This window comes from Oryctolagus cuniculus, chromosome 12 (genome assembly GCF_964237555.1).
Source record: "Oryctolagus cuniculus chromosome 12, mOryCun1.1, whole genome shotgun sequence".
NCBI lineage: Eukaryota > Metazoa > Chordata > Mammalia > Lagomorpha > Leporidae > Oryctolagus > Oryctolagus cuniculus.
This window is the reverse complement of record NC_091443.1, coordinates 34,572,740-34,596,673: the sequence shown is the minus strand read 5'-3', so window position 1 is coordinate 34,596,673 and position 23,934 is coordinate 34,572,740. Positions and strand designations below refer to the sequence as shown.

At 36.9% G+C, this 23,934-nt stretch overlaps 1 protein-coding gene and 1 pseudogene across 1 annotated transcript; one reads left to right on the top strand and one right to left on the bottom strand.

The window, feature by feature from the left end:
- Positions 1-13,300: 13,300 nt before the first annotated feature.
- LOC100348260 (UDP-N-acetylglucosamine transporter pseudogene) lies at positions 13,301-14,529 on the bottom strand (annotated as a pseudogene).
- A 3,992-nt stretch (positions 14,530-18,521) lies between these two features.
- LOC100341037 (actin, cytoplasmic 2-like) lies at positions 18,522-20,352 on the top strand. Its single transcript, XM_051822188.2, is given in 2 exon segments — positions 18,522-19,687; positions 19,690-20,352. Coding segments are annotated over 2 exon segments (1,248 nt in total). The 5' UTR covers positions 18,522-18,555; the 3' UTR covers positions 19,806-20,352.
- The last annotated feature ends 3,582 nt before the right edge of the window (positions 20,353-23,934 follow it).

Below are 23,934 nucleotides of genomic sequence, written 5' to 3'. Positions count from 1 at the left end.
AGATTCAATATTTTAGTCCTCCCCAGATGATGAAGAGTCTTAGAACATTTTATTTCCCATCATTCCAGATTTTGTAGCATTACAGCCACATATTTAAATCCTACATATATTTACAGTTAATTTTGATAACCCTGATAACTATGTGAACTTCAAGCCTGCTTAACTGGGTATTTCTTTTCATGGCTATGTTTTCTGGTATGACTAGTAAATTTGATTAAATACCAGACATTGTGTTAAGAAATATTACCAATTTTGTGTTATGTTACTGCTTTACAAAGAGAAACTATCTTTTGTTTCTGGTATGCAGTTAAAATATGAGCAAATCCCTTTACTCCCTCAGAGCCTGCAACTAAACCAAGCTGGATTTGATTCACTGTGAGAACTGCTGTTATCCCCATGCTATTTACCCTCAGAGGCAGCTTTTCAAGGATTTCAGCTGAATTCCCTCCTTCTTGGAAGGCCCTGGAATGCATTTCCTCTGTTGCTCAATGAGACAATTTAGAAATCTGTGTCTGGCCCTGTCTGCTTACCAATTAAGGAATGCCTCAGTAACAAGAATAGTATACACTCTTTATTCCTCTTATCTTCCGTTTTTGGGGTTCTTTATACTCTGTGCTCTGGCTGCTTTAGAAATTCTGAACCTCTTTTTGAGCTTCTTAGCCTCATGAAACTATTGAAACCACTAAGTCTTTTAGTCATTTTCTGTACTTTGCTTGCTTTTCAGCCAAATTCACACAATTTGTGAATAGGCACAAACTTTGTGGATAAAGTTGGTAAAATACTGGTTTTGCCAAAATTAATTTGTCCAGCACCTTGGCCCTTGAAAGCTCAGCACTCTGTTCTGTAACAACACTAAATAGGTAGCTTATTGGGTTTCAACTAGCCACCTTAAAGTACTCTCCAAATAGGTGATTTTTTAAAAAAATTCAAAAGTTTTTTCATTTATATAAAAGCAACAAATTTCATGTATATATATAATATATAATGTATATAATATAGACATTATATATGTATATAATATATATGCATATAATGTATGTGGTATATGTATATAATGTATATATACATTATATATGTATATTATATATACAGTTTTAAGGACTTCACAATACTTCTCACCCTATCTCTCTCCTTCGCACACTTCCACTCTCCTTCCTCCTTCCTTTCTTTTCTTTTAATTTCTGCAGTGACATATTTTAAATGTATTTTATGATCACAAGCTTAATACTCCACTAAATAAAGAATTCAACAAGTAGTAAGTAGAAGAACCACTGTTCTTTAGGAGTACAGACAAGGGCTAAATACAATAATCAAATTCCCAAGTGTCAAATTCATTCATACATATTACATTTTCTGTGCTCTCTGTATTAGTTACTACAAATCAAGGAAAACATGTATTTGTCTTTTTGGGACTGGTTTATTAAAAACCTACTCTGTCATAGTGGAAAGCACTTTTGTGTTCCTAATTATATTTTATTAATATTTAATCATATCACTTCATTTTGTTTTCAAAACATTTATCTGAATTACAAACTTGGTTTGTGCATTAAACAATAACTTTATGAGCACAGCATATGGATTTCCTTTGTTCACCATGAAACACTAAGCATCTAATCCAGGAACATTTGAATGAATTATATTGATTAAAGAAAAATAAATGAGAAAACATTGAATACCACTTCTGAAAGCTTATAATGTAGTACAAAATACAGACTTTCATTTCTTGTAGAAGGATTATATTTCTGTGTTCAATGATGTCATGTCTATGGTACTTGCTTTCAATAATGGAATTAAATGAAAGGGATTCATTTTCTTAAAGAGTCTATTTATTTAAAAGGCAAAGTTATGGAGGGGGGGGGGGGCAGGAGAGTCAGAGAGAGAGAGAGGTCTTCCACCCACTGGTTCACTCCCCAGATGGCCATGGCAGCTGGAGCTGGGTGGATCCAAGGCCAGAAGCAGGAGCTTCTTCTGGGTCTCCCAATGAGTGCAGGGCCCAAGACCTTGGGCCATCTTTCACAACATTCCCAGGCCACAGGCAGTTAGATTGGAAGAAGAGAAGTGGGGATTTGAACTGGTGACCATATGGGATGCTGGCACCACAGGCAGAGCCTACTAACCCACAGTGCAAGTCCTGGGATACATTTTATACTATCATAAATATGAGCCAGCATGGAGAGCTTCTATATTCTCACCATTTTCCCTTTGGAAGAGTATCTATCATTATATCCTAGGCTAGTCTTTCAACCTAGACTTCAGAATGAAGAAGTAGAAAAGTAAATGGAAGCCAATCAATAATACTCATACAATGTGAAAAAGAAAGAACGAAATATAAAAATATTTCCAGAAAGTTGCACTAGTTTGGGGTTAAGCAGAGAGAATGAGAAACTGTTATGGGATGTTAGAAAAGCACAAATCCATGTTATATAAATAAATCTTTTGCTAAAATTGTAATATGTGATCATTTCAAAGACCTAAAATGTGTTCAGCATACTTTTATGTTAAATAAAGAAGTAGCAAAATTAAAAATGAGTTACTTGCAAATGCTTTCATTTGATGATAAATTTTTCAAGACTTTTAAAAGATTTTTAAAAATATTTATTTATTTGAAAGGCAGAGTTACAGATAGAGGGAGAGACAGAATGAGAGAGACAGAAAGAGAGAGAGAGAGAGAATCTTCCATCTGCTGGTTCTCTTCACTCCTCAGATGGCCACAATGGCAGCGCTGGGCTAAGACAAAGGCAAGAGCTGGGATACCACCCAGGTATCCAAATGGGTCCATGGGCTCAAGAACTTGAGCCTTCCTTCTGCTACTTTCTCAGGCATATTAGGAGTAAGCTGGATTGGAATGGAGCAGACAGAAGTTGAATTGGCACCCACACAGGGTGCTGTGCTACAGGTTGTGGCTTAACCTACCAAGCAGTGAGTTAGGGTGCTACTTGGAATACTTCATCCCATCCTGTAGTGCCTGGTTTGAATCCTTTCTGCTTTGCTTCCAATCAAACTTCCTGCAAATGTTTTTTGGTGTCAGAAGATATGGCTGAAGTGTATAGTTCTCTGCAACCCACCTGGAAGCCTCAGACAGAGTTCCAGCTCCTGGGTTAAGCCTGGCGCATCCCTGACTGTTGTGGGCATTTAGGGATGAATCAGTGGATGTGCATGAAAAATCTGTTTCTGTCTGTCACTCCCTCTCACCCTCTCTCTCTCTCTCTCTCTGTTGCTCTGCCTTTCAAATAAATAAAAGCAAATGAATAAACACTAAAAATGAGAAATAAAAGTAAATGATACGAAAATCCAAACACTAGGTATACATCCAAAAGACATGAATTCACTGTATCAAAATGAAGCCTTCCTCCATCTCATTCATTACAGCAGTATTGATAATGAATTTTGGAACCAACCAAGATGTCCATTATTAAAAGAGTTGATAAATACAATGTGTTATTTATACACAATGGAGTAGTATGCATCCACAAAAAATAATGAAATCCTGCTATTTTCAGCAAAACTGATGAAACTAGAGGACAACATGTTAAGGGAAATAAACCAGACATAGAAAGCAAATGAACTTTAAGTTGTACTTCTTACATAGAAGCTAAAAAAATTATAGTCTGAATCCGGAATTGCTAAAGGTTTAAAAGGCATGAGGGAAAACAGCAAATATGAATATTGAGTATAAAATCAGAATCATATAAAAGTAGTAAGGTTCTAGTGTTACACAGAATAGTAAATGGACTATAGTTCACAATAGCATACTAGGTATGTTGTGAGCAAATGGACGAAAGCAGCTTCAACACTGTAATCTTAAAGTAATGCCAAAGGGAAAATATCAATTACCTTGATTTGATCAGTACATTCCATGTGTGTCTTTGAATATATATATATGTGCGTGTGTGTGTGCATATATATATACTTGTATATATGTATTCAATGTTGTAGCTTATTCCATAAATATGTACAATTATTGTAAATTTAAAAAGAAAATATATAAAAAAGACTTTCTTGATGGTGAAATAAAGAATTTTTAAGAGACACTGATAGTTCAGGACTACTCCCAAGTAGCAGGATCTCAGTTTTATTTAGAATCATTGCTAAAGATAAAGGAAACCTCAAATACATTCCAGATAGTGATCTCAAAGTAAGTCCTCCCAAACTCCTTCTATGAAGCCAGAATCACCAAAATTCCTAAACAAGAAAAAGATACAACAGAGAAAGAGAACTATAGACCAATATCCCTGAGGGACATAGATGCAAAAATCTTCAATAAAATATTAGCTGATTCAGTTCAATAACATTCAGAAAGATCATTCATCTAGACCAAGTAGGATTTATTTGTGAAACGTAGGAGTGGCTCAACACTCACAAATTAATGTGGTACTTCACATTAACAAACTACAGAGCAAAAAACATATGATTATCTCAATAGATGCAAAGAAACCTTTTGACAAAATACAACGTCCTTTCATAATTAAAATTTTAAGGAAATTAAGGATAGAAGGAACATTTCTTAACACAATCAAGGCAATTTATGATAAACCCATGGCCAGCATCCTAATGAATAGGGAAAAGTTGGATAGATTCCCACTAAGATCTGGAAACAGACAAGGATGCTCACTCTCAACATTGCTATTTAATATGGTTCTGAAAACTTTACCCAGCCGGCGCCGCGGCTCAGTAGGCTAATCCTCCACCTTGCGGCACCAGCACACCGGGTTCTAGCCCCGGTTGGGGCACCGGATTCTGTCCCGGTTGCCCCTCTTCCAGGCCAGCTCTCTGCTGTGGCTAGGGAGTGCAGTGGAGGATGGCCCAAGTGCTTGGGTCCTGAACCCTATGGCAGACCAGGATAAGCACCTGGATCCTGCATTCGGATCAGCAGGGTACGCTGGCCGCGGCAGCCATTGGAGGGTGAACCAATGGCAAAGGAAGACCTTTCTCTCTGTCTCTCTCTCTCACTGTCCACTCTGCCTGTCAAAAAAAAAAAAAAAAAAAAAACTTTACCCAGAGTCATTAGGCAAGAAAAAGTAATCAAAGAGATATAAATTGGAAAGGAGGAAATCAAGCTATCCCTACTTGCAGATGACATGATTCTACCTACAAGGGATTCAAAAGACTCCATTGAGAAACTATTGGAACTCATAAAAGAGTTTGGTAAAGTGGCAGAATATAAAATCAATACAAAAAATTAATAGTCTTTGTATCCACAGACAATTCCATGGCTGAGAAAGAACTTCTAAGATCAGTCCCATTCACAATAGCTCCAAAAAATTAAATACCTTGGAATAAATTTAACCAAGGATGCTAAAGATATCCACAATGAAAATTACAAAGTTCTATAGAATAAATTGAAGGCATTAAAAATTGGAAAAAATTTTCCATGCTCATGATTGAAAGAATCAACATTATCAAAATGTCCATAATGCCAAAGGAAATTTACAGATGTGTGATCCCATTCAAAGTACCAAGGACATTATTTGTAGATCTAGAAAAAGTGATGCTAAAATTCTTATGGCAACACAACAGACCCCGAATAGCTAAAGCAATACTATACAATAAAACAAAGCCAGAGGCATCACGATACCTGATTTCAAGACATACTACAGGGCAGTTATAATCAAAACATCCTGGTAATGGCACAGAAACAGACATGAAGGCCAGTGAACAAAATAGAAACTTCAGAAATCAACCCAATTCATATGACCAATTCATCTTTGAAAAAGGAACTAAAATCAATCCCTAGAGCAAGGACAATCTTCTCAACAAATGGTGCTGAGGAAACTTGATCTCCGCATGCAGAGGTATGAAACTAGATCCATACCTTATACCTTACACCTTCCTAATTCTTTGAGGAATATCATCTGAGGACTGATCTCAGCCTTGAGAGGCAGTTCATGTTTCTTTGTATTTTCTCATCAGTAATGGAAAAACAAATCTTTCTTACATGTGAAGTCTCTTTGAGTTTATATTCTAATACTATCCAAATAAAATTCTGTTTTAAAAGGCATATATTTATTATTATATTGTGCCCAACCAGATAATTATTTTTATTTGAATTCAGTCAACTGATTGGTAACCTTCATTATATCTACAAAATTTTTCATATGATGTAATATAATTGAAGTATGAAGAAGCACCTGGCTCCTGGCTTCCGATTGTCGCAGCTCCAGCCATTGCTGGCCATTTGGAGAGTGAACCAACAGAAGGAAGACCTTTCTCTCTGATTCTCTCTCTCCTGTCTGTAACTCTACCTGTCAAATAAATAAATGAAATCTTTTTTTAAAAAAAGAGGGATAACTGAGATACTTGTTCTCAAAAATTTTGTGTGTGTGCGTGTGTGCAAATTATTGAAATCTTTGCTTAGTATAGAGTTGGTCTTCCATGTACAAAGTTAAATGAAAATGAATCTTAATGGAAAATGGGACTGGGAAGGGGAGAAGGAGGCAGAGGGGTTTGGGAGTTTGGGTGGTAGAGTGGGTATGGTGAGAAGAATAACTATTCCTAAAGTTATACTTACAAAATAATATATTCCTTAAAAATAAATAAATTAATTAATTTTAAAAAAGAAATTACAGTGCTACCCTGGGTAGGGCATACTGTTATGAATGTGTAGTGATGTGACAGTTGTCTATGTTAGCAATAGTTCCTAGAGAAACTATAGTCTATAATTGGGTATAACTATTATAAATCGTTATATGAAAATAATTGACAAATAACACAACTTGCTCTGTCATAGAAAGGTTTATGTTATGGTGCCAGCTTTGTGGTGTAACAGGTGCCTGCAATGTGACATGCCATTCTGGTTCGAGTCCCTGCTGTACTGCTTATGATCAAGCTCCTTGCTAATGTGCCTGTGAAAACAGCAGAAGATGACCCAAGTCCTTGTGTCTCTGTACCATCATGGGAGACCCAGATGAAACTACTGGCTCCTGGCTTCAGTCTGGCCCAGCCACTGCTGTTGTGGTTATTTGGGGAGTGCCAGAGGATGGAAGATCTATCTATCTATCCTTCTATCTCTGTGTCTGTAACTCTACATTTCAAATAAATAAATCTTAAAAAAGAAAAAGGTTTATGTTCAAGAACAGGCAAAACTAAATGATGGTGTAGAAAGTTCAATAGAAGTTTCTGGGGAGCAGACAGAATTGGATACTGACATATTTGGCACAAGGAAACATTCTGGGGTGAAATAAATATTCTATACACTGGTCTATGTTGGGAATGCAGTAGAGTTAAGATTTGAGTTCCTGGGTTCACCATTGTGACATAGTGGATAAAGCCACCGCCTTTGATACCAGCATCACACTTAGGTGCTGGTCCATATCTCAGCTGCTCCAGTTCTGGTTCAGTTTCATGCTAATGGCCTGGGAAAAGCAGCAGAGAGTGGCCCAAATGTTTTGGCCACTGCTATTTATGTTAAAGAACTGGATGAAGTTCCTGATTCCTGCCTTTGACCTGGCCCAGCCCTGGCTGTGTAGCCATCTGAGGTGTGAACCGGCACATAGAAGATCTCTCTCTCTCTTTCTATCTCTCTCTCTAACTGACTTTCCAATAAATAAATAAATCTTTAAAAAAGAAACTTGTGCTCATTATTTGCTTAATATATTTTATATCCAATTAAGAATCACAAAAGAGAAAATACCACATAAATAGAAAATAAAAAAAACACTACCAGTTATGTGTATGCAGTGAAAGATGCAGTTTTGTAGAATTCTCATTTTATTTTTGCAAATTATTTAGAACTAGAATCCAGAAAAACAAATTTTAGCAATAGTTATTGAATCAAAAAAGGTTTCAGAATACCCAAAACCATATATTCTTTACTTTAAGAATATGCTCCATGCTTTTAGATTTGAAAAGAGTTAAATATAGAAAAAAACTAAAAGAAGATCCTGAGAAAGACATGTACTTAAAGGATAGTACATTTGAAGACATTACATTATCTGATTTAAAGATATATCACAATGGGACCGGCACTGTGGCACAGTGGGTTAACGCCTTGGCCTGAAGTACCCACATCCCATATGGGTGCCAATTCTAGTCCTGGCTGCTCCTTTTCTGATCCACCTCTCTGCTATGGCCTGGGAAAGCAGTGGAAGATGGCCCAAGTCCTTGGATCCCTGCACCAACATGGGAGACCCGGAAGAAGCTCCTAGCTCCTGGTCCTGGCTCCTGGCTTCGAATTGGCACAGCTCCAGTCATTGCTGCCATCTGGGGAGTGAACCAACAGATGGAAGACCTCTCGCTCTGTCTCTACCTCTCTCTGTAATTCTGTCTTTCAAATAAATAAAATAAATCTTTTCTTAAAAGGGTATATCACAAGCTATAGTAATTAAGACAGAATGGTATGGGACAAAAATAAGTTCCATAGGACAATGGAACAGAATAGAGACCCTAAAATAATCCCTTGCATCTGCAGCCAACTGATCAGTTTACAAGGGCCTTTAAATTATGCATTGGAAAAGGTGTAGTTTTTTTAAATAAATGGTGCTGAGAAAATTTGATGTAGACATGCAGAAGAATGAATATAGACCATTGTTTCTGACCAGATATTCCATCTGCTGGTTCACTCCCCAGATGGCCACAATGGCCAGGGTTAGGCCAGGCCAAACCCAGAATCTAGGGTTTTTCTTCCAGGTCTCCATCGTGAGTGCAGGGACTTAAGTACTTGCACATATTCTGCTGCTTTCCCAGGCAAATTGCAGGGAGCTGGATCAGAAGTGTAGTGGCAAGGACATGAACTGATGCCCACATGGGAAGACAGCATTGCAGCATACTTTAAATAATACTTGTATAACTCAATTTTGTAAAACAAAACAAAACAAAGCAAAATCCAGATTTCAAATTTGTAAGCATATTTTAGAAATGGAGTATGACTCCTTTGTGACTTTAGGTGTTATTATATCAAGCATGCAAGATTGGATATAAATTGGACATTACTGTACACTGATTAAATGATATGGAAAAGAAAAAACAATCAAGAGTTTTAAGCTTAGCTTTATATAAGATCCATAAACACTACGAAAAAATGAAGACAAAACAAAATCTCAAATTCAAAGCGGACTTTTACATAACTCTGTCATTTACTTCAAAGAGAGAACATTATTTTTGATAATATAGATGATGAATATGTCCTCAATTGTGCGTTCTTCACTTTGATGGCTTCCATTCTCAAGAAGTACCTTTTATGCTACCTTTTCTGCTAAAACTCACCTCACCAGAGGATTCTTTCTACCAAACAAACAGCAAACTTTCACATAAAGGGAGAAATGTTTTTTACCCACAACAAAAAGTGAGATCCTGCTGAGTATTTCCCCAGGCTTCTATAAAAATTCGCAGGTGAAGTTCTACCACCTTAATAAGAAAACTAAAACAGCTTTGATCAGCTAAACAGAGATGGATTTTATTCCAAGCACATTAAAATATACAAAGAAATCACAGTACAAGCATTGCTTTTAGCCTCTACTTCCTTATTTGTGATGTTTTATAACAAAACTTTGAAACACACTTAAAAATACTTCCTAAATTTAAAAGTATCATTTGAAACAATTCCATCCTGGGTGTGATAATTAGTTCAGTTTCCTGCTTTGTCATGACATTGACCCCAATTTCTTTATTTGTTGAAGAAATCATTAAGAAATGCTGCATCACAAAACTATATAAGTAATTTAAACATACATAATCATACCTTTTCTTTTTTATTTATAAAAATCTATTTCAATAAATCTATTAAATAGGTAATAATGGATACCAAAACTATGATAAATTTATCAATTAAAAATCCATTTAACAATCAGTTTACATATTCCTTTGAATTATGTCCATAAAAACCTATAAATATACAAATCACATTCCCAAACCCAAAAGAATTTTTCTAAAATGGACTAGATGTAGACAAATTCATGATCCAAATAATTTCTAAAATATTTTAAAAATCATAGAAAATTATATCTTGTAATAGTGAATGAAACATCAAAATGACAATTATATACAATGTGTAAGTTTCAAAAAACTCAATGAGTGAGCAATGGTGCCATATTAATTAAATAAGGTACTGTTCACTAATATATATTTTATAAAATACCTATTTTGTTAGATAAAGGATTTGAAGAACAAATGTTGAAACAACAAAAAATTAAATTATAGTTATACTTAAAATATCTTAATTTTGTCCATATGTCTACAGTTGTAAATTACAGAAATATTCTCCAGAAAAGTCAGTTATTTGGTAAAGCAAGGCACACAGGACCATATTTTGAAAAACATGCTTTTTCCTTGGTCCTATAACTACTTTAAATATCCTGGAGAGTCTTAAGATGACTTTCAATATATAATAAATAACTTTTTAATATTTTTCTTATGTAAAGCATACATCCATAATACTTACATATTTAACAGTAAATGTGTAAATGAGTGATGCTAAACCCTGTTTTTCTTTTTTAAAAAAATTAATTCAGTTGAATGACTATGCAATGACATTTTAAAAGTCCAATAATTTGATATGTTGGAGAATACAGAATGAAACTAAGGGTATGAAGCTCAACATCAGTTTCCTTTCAGGTTCTATTTTCTTAGACTTTAGTTTAAATATCAAACTCTTTCATTCCATGAAATTCTGTGACATTCAACATAAAATGATGTAAACATTTAAATTTTATATCACTAAACTACATATTTCAACTTAACAGAAGCTTATAACCTCTCTAAAATCAATTATAGAATAATTGATAACATCACTGTGTTACTGTATCTACTTTTCTTTCCAAATATTGTACCCTTAATTTTTTTTTTGACAGGCAGAGTGGACAGTGAGAGAGAGAGACAGAGAGAAAGGTCTTCCTTTGCCATTGGTTCACCCTCCAGTGGCCACCGCGACCAGCGCGCTGTGGCCGGCGCACCGCGCTGATCCGATGGCAGGAGCCAGGTACTTATCCTGTGTACCCTTAATTTTTAATAGAACTATCAATTGGCACTCTTCTCCCACAAATTAACACATCTTCACATTGAACAAAGTAGTTGATAAATAACTAACTTAAAAGAATCAAGGAATTTAAATAATCAAGGAGACAACATTATACAAGATTGATACAATAAGGCCTTTAAAAGTCATCAAAACATCAGGACATTATCTGTATACATGACATGATCTAAAGGTCTACTTTCTCAAATATTTCTTTATGAATTAAAAATTAAAAACTACATAGCCCAATCTCTAATAATAAACATTTCAAGCCTAATAGAAAAGCACAATATAAATTATGCTTTCTAATAAAGTTTTGCTTTGAAAATATACTTCAGACTATTTAGTTTTTGCCCATATCCACAATTCAATTGCATTATTATAAACTTTGTTGAGAATCTTGAAAATCGTGTTATTCTGGACACCTGAAAATGTATTATTACTGTAACTAACATGTTTAATATCCAATAGTTTACTTGAATAATTTTTGAAGTGTTAAAATAGGAGCAAATTAAACCTGAATTAACAACTGCAAGTGTACACTTGATGTAAAACATAAGTACACAAAAAATTTCAATATAAGCTGAGCATATTCAGTCCTAAATTCTATGAATTTACAAATTTAGATTTCACTTAGTAATGGGTAATAGGATATATGTCTTTTTTTTTTTTTTTTTTTTTTTTGACAGGCAGAGTGGACAGTGAGAGAGAGAGACAGAGAGAAAGGTCTTCCTTTGCCGTTGGTTCACCCTCCATGGCCGCCGTGGCCGGTGCGCTGCGGCCAGCGCACCACGCTGATCCAATGGCAGGAGCCAGGTGCTTATCCTGGTCTCCCATGGGGTGCAGGGCCCAAGCACTTGGGCCATCCTCCACTGCACTCCCTGGCCACAGCAGAGAGCTGGCCTGGAAGAGGGGCAACCGGGACAGAATCCGGCGCCCCAACCGGGACTAGAACCCGGTGTGCTGGCGCCGCAAAGCGGAGGATTATCCTACTGAGCTGCGGCGCCAGCCGGATATATGTCTATTATCATACATATTATCATGGCCTCAAATCATGCTGAAAGAATGAAAAAGTTATTTTTAAAATATCCTGGAAGTCAGTAACTGAAAATCTTGTTTGACATTCAAAAATATGCTTATCATTTTGTTAATACTAGCAAATTACTTGTAAATATTTTGAAGTATTAAGCACTTTTAAAGTTTGGATGGAATTGATTATGTCTGTAACCTGTAGCGACTACTGGCATTTACAAAGTATTGCTGCCAGTCCAACCAGGCAAGAGAACATGACAGTTCCTAACATAGTATTTTTGAGTCAAATTCTAGTTAACAAAAGCAACTAGAACTATATAAAATATTTATTTTATTTTAGCTTTTACATCTATTAGAACAGATTTTTAAACATATATACAGCATGAATGAAAAAATAAACTAAAATACTTTGTATACTCAACAGGTAATTCTGTCTACAGTCAATAATTAAATTAAACCCATATTCCAATTTCAGAAAGTGTTTTTGCTCACCAATTTATCAATTTATAATATATTCTATTCCCTTGTGTAAATTTATTTGCATACTCAGCTCCAGTGTTAAAAAGAAAAAAAAAAATCCACTATTTTAAAGCAAAATTGTGGCACCTTCCCAGCAGCTCTTGTGGGGACACAGAAAGGAAACTCAGGAGTCAGGTACCTCTCCCAGTCATGTATTATTCAAAGTATTACCCGGTCAATGGGTTTAATCAGAGGTCTAAAACTTCTGAGCAGCTTTAGATTTAAAGTCATAGAGTCAGGTAAAATAATCTAATACAGCAATTGGATATCTTTCTAAGAAATGTCATTATGGTCTCCGTCTACTGACATGTGTACTACTATTCCTTTTGTTGCTTTATCAACAATTGTAGGTTAAAGAAAGTTTTTACAGAGCAATGAATAAGATATTCTTGTAAAAACTTTCTAATAGTATATAGTATATGCTTGATAATTCAAAATTCTCCAAATACAGATATTAGACAATAACTTTATGTTAAATTATTAAATGAATATTTAATACCTTTAAATTAAAACTTTAATAGCAATTAATACAAATGAATTGAATTTAAACCAATAGTAAGGATTCACCTGAATACAGGAAAGAAATGGAAGAAGGGGAAACTCCATTAACATAAAAGTCAATGGTTACTACAAGAGCAACCAGATTACTTTTAGCTGTCTCTAGGTACTAAATGGTCTAAAGATGTATATATGGAGAAACAGATACATTTCTAAGCTAAATATGAATTTGATTCTCTAACAAATCAGACCTAGAATGTGACTTAATCAATTCTTATGTAGTTCAACAAGTAACTTTAGTAATCCTTGTTTAGTAACATTTTGTATAAATATAAAAATCTCAGATATGTGAAATATTTTCTTCAAATCAGACTTCCATTTTTTCACAGCATTATAGGTAATTAGAATTTTCAAACTTTAAATATTCCATGTGATTTTATATATCTGTACAGAAACAATAAGATTAAAAAATTTAGTAAGATTAAATAGAGTTTGTAAAAATTGATTTAGGACATTTGTGTGCTCTTGCAAAGAGTGCATAGGACATTTCTGCAGCAATCAAAAAGGTAAAATCTTTCTAAACTCAGATTTCAAGTTTCCTCCCATATTTCTTTTCATTCTAATCCCCGAAATAACTTTCAAGTTTTGATTTCTAGATGTAATAGATTTTGTTACATATTCAGTACACACATTTTATCTTTAAACCTGTGTGTTCTCAAACCATTTTAAAAAATCTGATCAGATTTAGCATGATGATATCTTCAGAATCTGTAGAAGTCCTCCGTGCAAGATTAATGTTGAGATTTCTAGTGCACCATCTTGAAAAACCAGTTAAAGACAGTTTTTGGCTATGCTTTAGTGAGATTTCCTGCAGTCTTGGGATCATAACCATATAAGAAAGTAGCTGTTATTACAAGGATGGCTCCAAGGAAAAACACACTGGTTGGCACAAAATCTTGTAGCCAAAAATAGGATATCCGTGTTGATAATATTATAGACAAAGATGTTGCAAATCCTTTTAAAATATTATCTGCATACTTACTAACAGCAGCCACTAAGGCCTCCAAGTGCCTGAAGAGCAACAACTATCCAGTCAATTGGTTATATCCCTGAAAAAATCCATTCTTGGATACCAACTCTCCATCATAAATGTACACAGCCATTAATCCAAATATACTCCCAAAGAAACCAAGCTGAATGTTTCTTATCCATACTGATTGTTTCGTTTAAGATTTTCTCAAAATAAACACCAGCAAAGCCACTTGAAAAACATGCTGTGAGAACTGCCATGAGGCCTACAAACTGAGAGCCAGCTGGAAGTTCCTTAGAATCAAGTTCTTGAGAACCTGAGGGCCACTAATTTTTTACTAAGCATAGACACAGAAAACAATGCTGTTGTAAGAATTTTCAACTGATATGTGACCTGATAAGTAGCTGCATCTAGATTTGACAGAGCCACATAGAGTAAATATTTCTGAAGAGTATATATCCCTGATGGAATAGCAAGTTTAAGTGTTTCCATGGGTTTATTAAGAATCATGCCTTTTCTAATGAAAATTCAGCTATAAAATTATGCAAATTGGTTTGATGTTCAGAAAAAAACAACTGAATTTTAAAATATCTGTAGGTGTTAGTAATTTTTCTTGTTAGAATTTTTGAAAAAATTTAACATCTGTTTCCATCTGATTAACAATGCAATACTTGTTCAGTTTATATAATTTGGAATATGGGGAAAGCTGGAAAGAACTTTAAAATAAATATGTAAGTCCACAAACATAGGACCACTTCTAAGGTTGCTGAAATAAAATTGATCCTATTTGCATATATGTGAATATATAACAACACTGAGATCTTATTTTGTAAATAGTAATTTCCATTGCTTTGCTCAAATGTTTATTGTGTTGTCAGCACTTATTTGAAAGTAAAAGTATATAATTTCAGTAGCCACAATTTTCTCTTTTATAGAAGAATGTCAAATGTTTAAAACATTTTTGCTTTTTGCCTATTGAATTATTATCTTTTTTCTGACTTACAAATCATTGTAAAAAGGTTGCTGAGATATCATTGATTATGTAAAAATTTTCACCAAAAATTCACTGCTAAAATTGCAAATATCAATGTTTTGAAGCTTTATTGGTTTGAATATGAATTTAAAAATTTAAGGGACTAGGTCAGTGTATTCTCTCAAATTGATGTATAAGAATCATTTATAAGCCATAAGAACACTTGAAAATATAGTTTGTTTTGGCTTTATTGTGAGGCTTTTCCATAACTTGCAAGATCATTATTAAAATATTTATTATTCTATTTCTTCATATATAAATTACCTTCAAGTGTCCCTCTCATTGTCTTTCTGTCAAAATATTTATGAGTTTTTTTTTGAAAAAACATCAATGCTGATTTGTGATTGTTTTTACAGATATTTTATAATTGTGTCAATTTTCAGAGGAGGTAAATGAGGGAATAAACAGACATGGTTAAATATCACATAATAAAATCTGTCACTATCACTTCTCATTAATTGTTAATGTTTTATTTTATAATTTTTCACTGAAACAGCTAGATACATTTTCTATATTCTCAATTATAATTTATTAAACTCAAAATTGGCATTCCGCATTTGTTCTTGAACAAATCATTTTGTGTTTTGTTATTAACCATATTTTATTTTTAGAAATTATACTTTATACTTTATAAAATATGACTTATTAGTGTATTAAGATATCTCATTTTCTGTATTTACACATACATGTATATATACTCATATGCATTGATTTGTTTTATTGATTTCAGCATCTACTAACACAATTACATGAGCGCAGTCCATTTTTTGCATCAAGTTTATGAATGATTTTAATAACACTCTTTTATCAAAACATACATATATATGTATATATGTATCTGCTTCATTTATATGAAGTTGGTTAACAAACTTTCCACAGAATGTAGTTGCAATATAACCTACATGGACATTGTAGTACAGAAATTTGAATGGGGCAAAATCACAAAAAGTTTGCCTCTGCTCCACAACATCTGAGGCTTGGACAGAAAATACAAAGAATGACAATTCCCTGGGTTGTCTTTAGAACATGTGCTCCCCCAAGGACTCTCAAGTTTCCAGTTTGTATATCTTTCCAGGATAACAGGGAGGAGTCCCACAGTATATCTAAAGTCTTTTTTTTCCATTGAGTACTAAATGCAGAGTTTACTTTGTCTCCTAGAAATAAGCCTTCATTTTTTAACAATGCTTTGGCAAATAATTGTATATGTGACCCTTGGTAGAACATACTTGGATTTTAATGAAATACTGTTTGCTTATTTAATCATCAATGTTATATTGTTGAGAGTCTATATGGAAAAATTAATAGAAAAAGGATGGTTATAGATCTAATCATTCTTTCTTTTGATCACCTTAAAAGAGTTGAAATTCTCAGAATTCTTTGTGCTGGTATATATGCCAGAATTACTTTGAGTCACCTTTACACACACGATGGGGGCCAGCATTGTGGCTTAGTGCATAAAGCCTCCTGTGATGCCGACATCCCTTATGGGCAAAGGTTCCAGCCCTAGCTGCTCCACTTCTTATCCAGTACCTTGCTAATGTGCCTGAAAAGCAGTGGAAGTTGCCCCAAGAATTTGTGCCCCTGAAACTTGTGTGGGAGACCCAGAATAAGCTCCTGGCTCTTGGCTTCAGCACAGCCCAGCTCAAGCCATTGTCCATTTTGGGGAGTGAACCTGTGGATGAAAGATATCTCTCTATCTTTGTTTCTCTCTCTGTAAACTATGCCTTTCACATAAATGAATAAATCTTAAAAAAATAATTCCCATAATGTTGTTGTACCCCCGAGATTTGCATAATCAACTGCCCCTGGAGGATCCATAGATTTCACTAGGTCTTCAGTTGGCCATCACCATGCTTGACTGGGGTTTAGAGACTTGAGGATAGGCAAGCACATTTCTAGGAATTTGCTGTTCTTAGGGAAACTTGTTTTTTTTTTTTTTCTCTTTCTAAACCAAGAATGATATTTAATTAATTTGCATATCTTTTTAAGTGGAATAATTCTTTTTTTAACTTTTATTTAATGAATATAAATTTCCAAAATACAGCTTATGGGTTACAATGGCTTCCCCCCCATAACGTCCCTCCCACCTGCAACCCTCCCCTTTCCCACTCCCTCTCCCCTTCCATTCACATCAAGATTCATTTTCGATTCTCTTTTTCGACAGAAGATCAGTTTAGCATACATTAAGTAAAGATTTCAACAACACAGAAACATAAAGTGAAAAATACTGTTTGAGTACTAGTAATAGCATTAAATCTCAATGTACAGCACACTAAGGACAGAGATCCTACCTGAGGAGTAAGTGCACAGTGACTCCTGTTGTTGACTTAACAAATTGACACTCTTGTTTATGGCCTCAGTAATCACCCTAGGCTCCAGTCATGAGCTGCCAAGGCTATGGAAGCCCCCTGAGTTCACTGACTCTGATCATATTTAGACAAGGCCATGGTCAAAGTGGAAGTTCTCTCCTCCCTTCAGAGAAAGGTACCTCCTTCTTTGATGACCTGTTCTTTCCACTGGGATCTCACTCGCAAAGATGTTTCATTTAGTTTTTTTTCTTTTTTCCCCAGAGTGTCTTGGCTTTCCATGCCTGAAAAACTCTCATGGACTTTTCAGCCAGATCCACATGCCTTAAGGGCTGATTCTGAGGCCAGAGTGTTGTTTAGGACATCTGCCATTCTATGGGTCTGCTGTGTATCTCACGTCCCATGTTGGATCGTTCTCTCCCTTTTTTATTCTATCAGCTAGTATTTGCAGACACTATTCTTGTTTATGTGATCCCTTTGGTTCTTAGTCCTATCATTATGATCAGTTGTGAACAGAAATTGATCACTGGGACTAGTGAGATGGCATTGGTACATGCCACCTTGATGGGATTGAATTGGAATCCCCTGGTATGTTTCTAACTCTACCATTTGGGGCAAGTCAGCTTGAGCATGTCCCAAATTATACATCTCTTCCCTCTCTTATTCCCACTCTTATATTTAACAGTGATCAATTTTCAGTTAAGTTTCAGCACTTAAGAAGAATTGTGTATTGATTACACAGTATTCAACCAAAAGTATTAAGTAGAACAAACAAACAAAAAATTCTAAGAGGCATACCATATTAAGTTGCTCATCAACAGTCAGGGTGAGGGCTGATCAAGTCACCGTTTCTCATAGTGTTCATTTCACTTTAACAGGTTTCCTTTTTGGTGCTCAGTTAGTTGTCACCTATCAGGGAGAACAAGTGGCATTTGTCCCTTTGGGATTGGCTTATTTCACTCAGCATAATGTTTTCCAAATTCCTAACAGGGATCACTTTTCAGTTAAAATTTAAACACCTAAGAATAATTGTGTGTTAGTTACAGAGTTTAACCAATGGTACTAGAACAAAAAAATACTAAAATGCATAAAGTATTACATTGTACATCAACCGTCAGGACAAGAGCTAACTGGAATAATTCAATACTGGACAATTTGAAATCTCGTGCTGCTTTGATAAACTTTTTACATGAAAGGAATATTTGCTCATGTGAGAGGTCTGTTTAAGAAGAATGGGACACCTCACTCGCCGCCGCCGGCCCGCGCTGCGCGTTTCTTCGCCGCTCCGCCGCCTGCTCCGCCGCCGACCGCCATGGAAGAGGAGATCGCCGCGCTGGTCATCGACAACGGCTCCGGCATGTGCAAGGCTGGCTTTGCCAGGGACGACGCGCCCCGCGCCGTGTTCTCCTCCATCGTCGGGTGCCCCCGGCACCAGGGCGTGATGGTGGGCATGGGCCAGAAGGACTCGTACGTGGGCGGCGAGGCGCAGAGCAAGCGGGGCATCCTGACGCTCAAGTACCCGATCGAGCACGGCATCGTGACCAACTGGGACGACATGGAGAAGATCTGGCACCACACCTTCTACAACGAGCTGCGCGTGGCGCCCGAGGAGCACCCGGTGCTGCTGACCGAGGCCCCCCTGAACCCCAAGGCCAACCGCGAGAAGATGACGCAGATCATGTTCGAGACGTTCAACACGCCGGCCATGTACGTGGCCATCCAGGCAGTGCTGTCGCTGTACGCGTCGGGCCGCACCACGGGCATCGTGATGGACTCGGGCGACGGCGTCACGCACACGGTGCCCATCTACGAGGGCTACGCGCTGCCACACGCCATCCTGCGTCTGGACCTGGCCGGCCGCAACCTGACTGACTACCTCATGAAGATCCTCACGGAGCGCGGCTACAGCTTCACCACCACGGCCGAGCACGAGATCATGCGCGACATCAAGGAGAAGCTGTGCTACGTGGCGCTGGACTTCGAGCAGGAGATGGCCACGGCCGCGTCGTCCTCGTCGCTGGAGAAGAGCTACGAGCTGCCCGACGGCCAGGTCATCACCATCGGCAACAAGCGCTTCCGCTGCCCCGAGGCGCTCTTCCAGCCCTCCTTCCTGGGCATGGAGTCCTGCGGCATCCACGAGACCACCTTCAACTCGATCATGAAGTGCGACGTGGACATCCGCAAGGACCTGTACGCCAACACGGTGCTGTTGGGCGGCACCACCATGTACCCCGGCATCGCCGACCGCATGCAGAAGGAGATCACGGCGCTGGCGCCCAGCACCATGAAGATCAAGATCATCGCCCCCCCGGAGCGCAAGTACTGGTGTGGATCGGCGGCTCCATCCTGGCCTCGCTCTCCACGTTCCAGCAGATGTGGATCAGCAAGCAGGAGTACGGCGAGTCGGGCCCCTCCATCGTGCACCGCAAGTGCTTCTAGACGGACTGCGGGCCGCCCGCCTGCCGCCTGAGCTGACCGGAAGTTGTTTGCCCTGGCACATGTACACACCTCATGCTAGCCTTGCGATACTGGAATGGCCCCGCCGTCAGCACCGGGCGCAGGGCTGTCGCTGACCCCGGCCGTGCGCCCCCCCTCCATGTTCAGTGCCCGTGCGCATCTTTGGTTTCCAGCCCTAGGCCTGCGGCTGCGCGCCCGCGGGGTCGGCGGGGCGGGGCCGGGCCGGCGGGAGTGGCTGAAGCCGCTGTCACTTCCGCCGCCAGCGGGTGGGGTCCGCGCCGCGGGGACCCCGTTTCTTTTCCCAGCTGGTTTTCTGCCGGAGCGCCCTTGAGTTGGAAACGGTCTGCATTTACGCCTGTAAATTTATTCCTCCTTTAATTTATGTAAGGTTTTTGTACACAACTCTGGATTCTCTAGGAGATGACAGATCCTGGTTTTCTACAGTTGAACATCAGGCCCCGCGACACTCGTGTATGGAGAAATAAAAGTGCTGAGTCACTAAAAAAAAAAAAAAAAAAAAAAAAAAGAATGGGACAAACATCATGGAAGAAACCTTGAATGAGAACTTCTTTGACTTCTCTGTTCAAATGAAAGATCAGTTGCTTCAGTTCAGTAGATTTAGTTCCATCTCTATTTGTTACTGGCTTTGTTTGTTGTCTGGCTTGAAGAAATTCAGAGTCCCAAGTTATCTTTCTAAATGGATTACTAATTCTCTCTTTTGTGTATTTGTGTTTCAAAATGTGTTTTTTGAATCTACACCATCTCCCTTGCTTGCAGAAGTAATATAATTAGTCTTTTTTAATTTCACAAGTGCTCATAGCAGTCTTCCTCCCATTTCTTTTTTATGCTCATCTTTGCTGTTTTTTCTTCTGGGAAACTGTGGAGATTAACTAACTGATCATAAAAAATGTTCTGCTACTTTGTGACTTTGTGTACAATTAAAAAAATCTGGATAAACGGTAAATAATTTCAAAGGGCAATAAAAATGAACACTGAATGGTTATTTTTGTCTTAAAACATTTTTGTTGTTCATTTGCTAAACTTGCAATGCATGAAAGAAAAAAATAGGTTCAAATATAAATTTGAGTAATAGCCTTGGTCTCTCAGTTCCAGGAAAAGGTAAAAAGACACACTGACAGACAAATACATTTTGGATTGACTTACAGAGTCTTTAAAACTATATTCATGGGGCCGGCACCGTGGCTCACTTAGTTAATCCTCCACCTGCGGCACTGGCATCCCATATGGCTGCCAGGTTCTAGTCCCAGTTGCTCTTCTTCCAGTCCAGCTCTCTGCAGTGGCCTGGGAAGGCAGTGGAGGATGGCCCAAGTGTTTGGGCTCCTGCACCCACATGGAAGACCAGGAAGAAGCACCTAATTCCTGGCTTCGGACCGGCACAGCATCAGCCATTGCGGCCATTTGGGGAGTGAACCAATGGAAGGAAGACCTTTCTCTCTGTCTCTCTCTCTCACTGTCTATAACTCTACCTGTTAAATTAAAAAAAAAACTATATTCATGGACATCAATGTTCCTAAAGTATATTGAGTTTTCGGTATTGGTCCAATAAATATATGATTTACTGGGAAAATGTAATAAGTTGATGGAATTTTTAAAAATGCTATATTTTCCATGATATTATTACCATGAAAGTATAACACTAGAACATTATTTTGTTAATGCAATACTTGAATTTATCTTCTTGAATTTGAAAATTATTTAATTCACTATAGTTCTATAGGATGCTTCCCATATCATTAACAAGAATAAACATATGATCAGATAAAAGAAAATGTAATATTTTCTTAAATCAGTAGCTCTTTAATTTTTATGGTTCTATAAGTTTTATAGTTCTTGAGTCAAATTTACAACCTTGAATAACGTTAAAGTAGATATAAGGGTATCTAAAATGTTTATGGAGGGTAAGTATGTGGCCTAGCAGTGAGAATGCTGGTTGGAATGCCTGCTTCCCCTGGTGGAATACCTGGGTTGAATCTTTACCTGGCTCTGCTCCTGACACCAGCTTCCTGTTAACTCAGATCCTGTGAGGCAGCAGTGATGGCTCAACGTGTTAGACCCTTGAAACACACATGGGAGACCTAGATTGAGTTCCTGGCTGCCAGCTCCCAGTACAGACCTGGTCATTGCAAGCATTTTGGAAGTGAGAAAGCAGATGATTTGCTATCTGTCTATCTCTCATTATGTGCCTCTCAAACAAATTGTGAAAAAATGGAATGAAAGGTAAGTTTTAAAAATGTTTATTTATTTATTTGAAAGGCAGAGACAGAGAGAAAGAGAGTATACTTGGATGATTTAGTCTTACTTTCACAATCATGAATAGAACAGTTACATAGAAATCCAGTAAAGATACAGAAGAACTGAACAACATTGTTAGCCAAGTTGACTCACAGGCAAATTTAGAAGATTTGATACAGTGATGGCATAAAACACATTACTTCCCTGTGCACATAAGATAGTCAAAAAGATAGACTGTATTCTGGCCATAAAACAAAGGATGATACATTGTTTGAATTAAAATCTTATAGAGTATATTCTCAGATTGTAATAGAATTACAGCATACATCAACACAGAAAAATAACGAAAATTCTCAGCTATTGGGAAAATAAGCAAAGTTTTTTTTAACCTATCTGTCAATAAAAAGGTGCAAGGGATCAGAATTAGTTGAAAAGAAAAACTTAATACCAAAATGTATGAATTTTACTAATGCTCTACTTGGAGAAAATGTTTTAACAACAACTTCCATGTTTACCAAATATACCAGAACTTTTTGCTTTTATTTTATAGTATTCAAAGTACACCTTCATTTTTAAAAGATGAATGCAAGACAAAGATATGATTATGAAGTGATAGTAAAAAAAATATGCATACTTGATAGCTGGCCCACAGTATAAGCATCTCACATTAGAAAAGAAACAAGCACTACTCAAATGCCCCCAACACTTGGGGATGGGTCAGGCCTAAGCCAAGAGTCTGGAATTCATTCCAGATCTCCATGTGGGTGGCAGGGACCCATGTACTTGAGCCATCACCTCTCGTGTCTCAGTGTACACATTAGCAGGAAGCTAGGTTGGAAGGAGAGTACTAGGACTTCATGAGGCAGTCCAATATGGGGTGGGGACATCTCAGAGAGCAACTTCATCACTGTGCCAAACACTTGCCCCAAGGAGAAAAATAAATTTGTGAGAGTAAGGTCTTCAAGAAGAAAGCACAATCAATTTGATAGATCATAAATTTTAAAACTGTGCAAGATCGTAATGGTAAGAAGATACATGTGTCTTTTGATATCAGAAAAAAAATGTTAATTAGAAATATATAGAAAACAAAATTATGTGGAAAGTATTGCTTATTAGAAAGTAAAATGAAATATTTCATTATTTTAGTGATTTATGGATAAGTACTTATCCATTTTTAATATTAAGAAATATTTTTATCTTGAGCTGCACAGATGTGTAATATAGTATTAGCTATAATAAAATGAGCTGATGAATGTTTGAGAAATGAAAGCATAGTAAAGTCTTTTGTCATACATATGTCAATAATCTCATGCCTTCTAAACAAACAAAAAACATTTTATCTGCATCTGTGACGTGGGTAGATAAAACCTGGTTGTCTCAGTCAACTTCCTTAAACTTCTGTTTAGCCATATTCTTGAATCCTGTTTAATAATAAGCAAGCAAATGTATATATGTGGACCTTTTTAGAAAACTTTTTGTTTCCCTTGTTAGAAAGAAAAAGAGAATTTCAGGTAGCACAAGAAACTCTTTTATGACCTTTTCCTATCTTATCTAACACCTGGTAAGTTTATGTGAGGTACAGCAGACATCTCATTGGCTTCTAGAAGGAAGCCACAAATGGAAACCAGTAGAAAGTTAAGGGAGCTTCAGTTGTTAAGAACAATATGGAACCCTTCAGCTAAACAGTGAACTCACTGGATCTGCCTTTGGGCAACAAAAGATAAATTAATCCTAAATCATTTTAGTCAGATTTTCTTCCCATGCAGTGGATATAATCCTAAGTGACAAATCATTTTCTGATAATTTCTAGCAATTCTGATAATTCTAGCAATTTCTTAAAAGATCAATTTATGTTTAA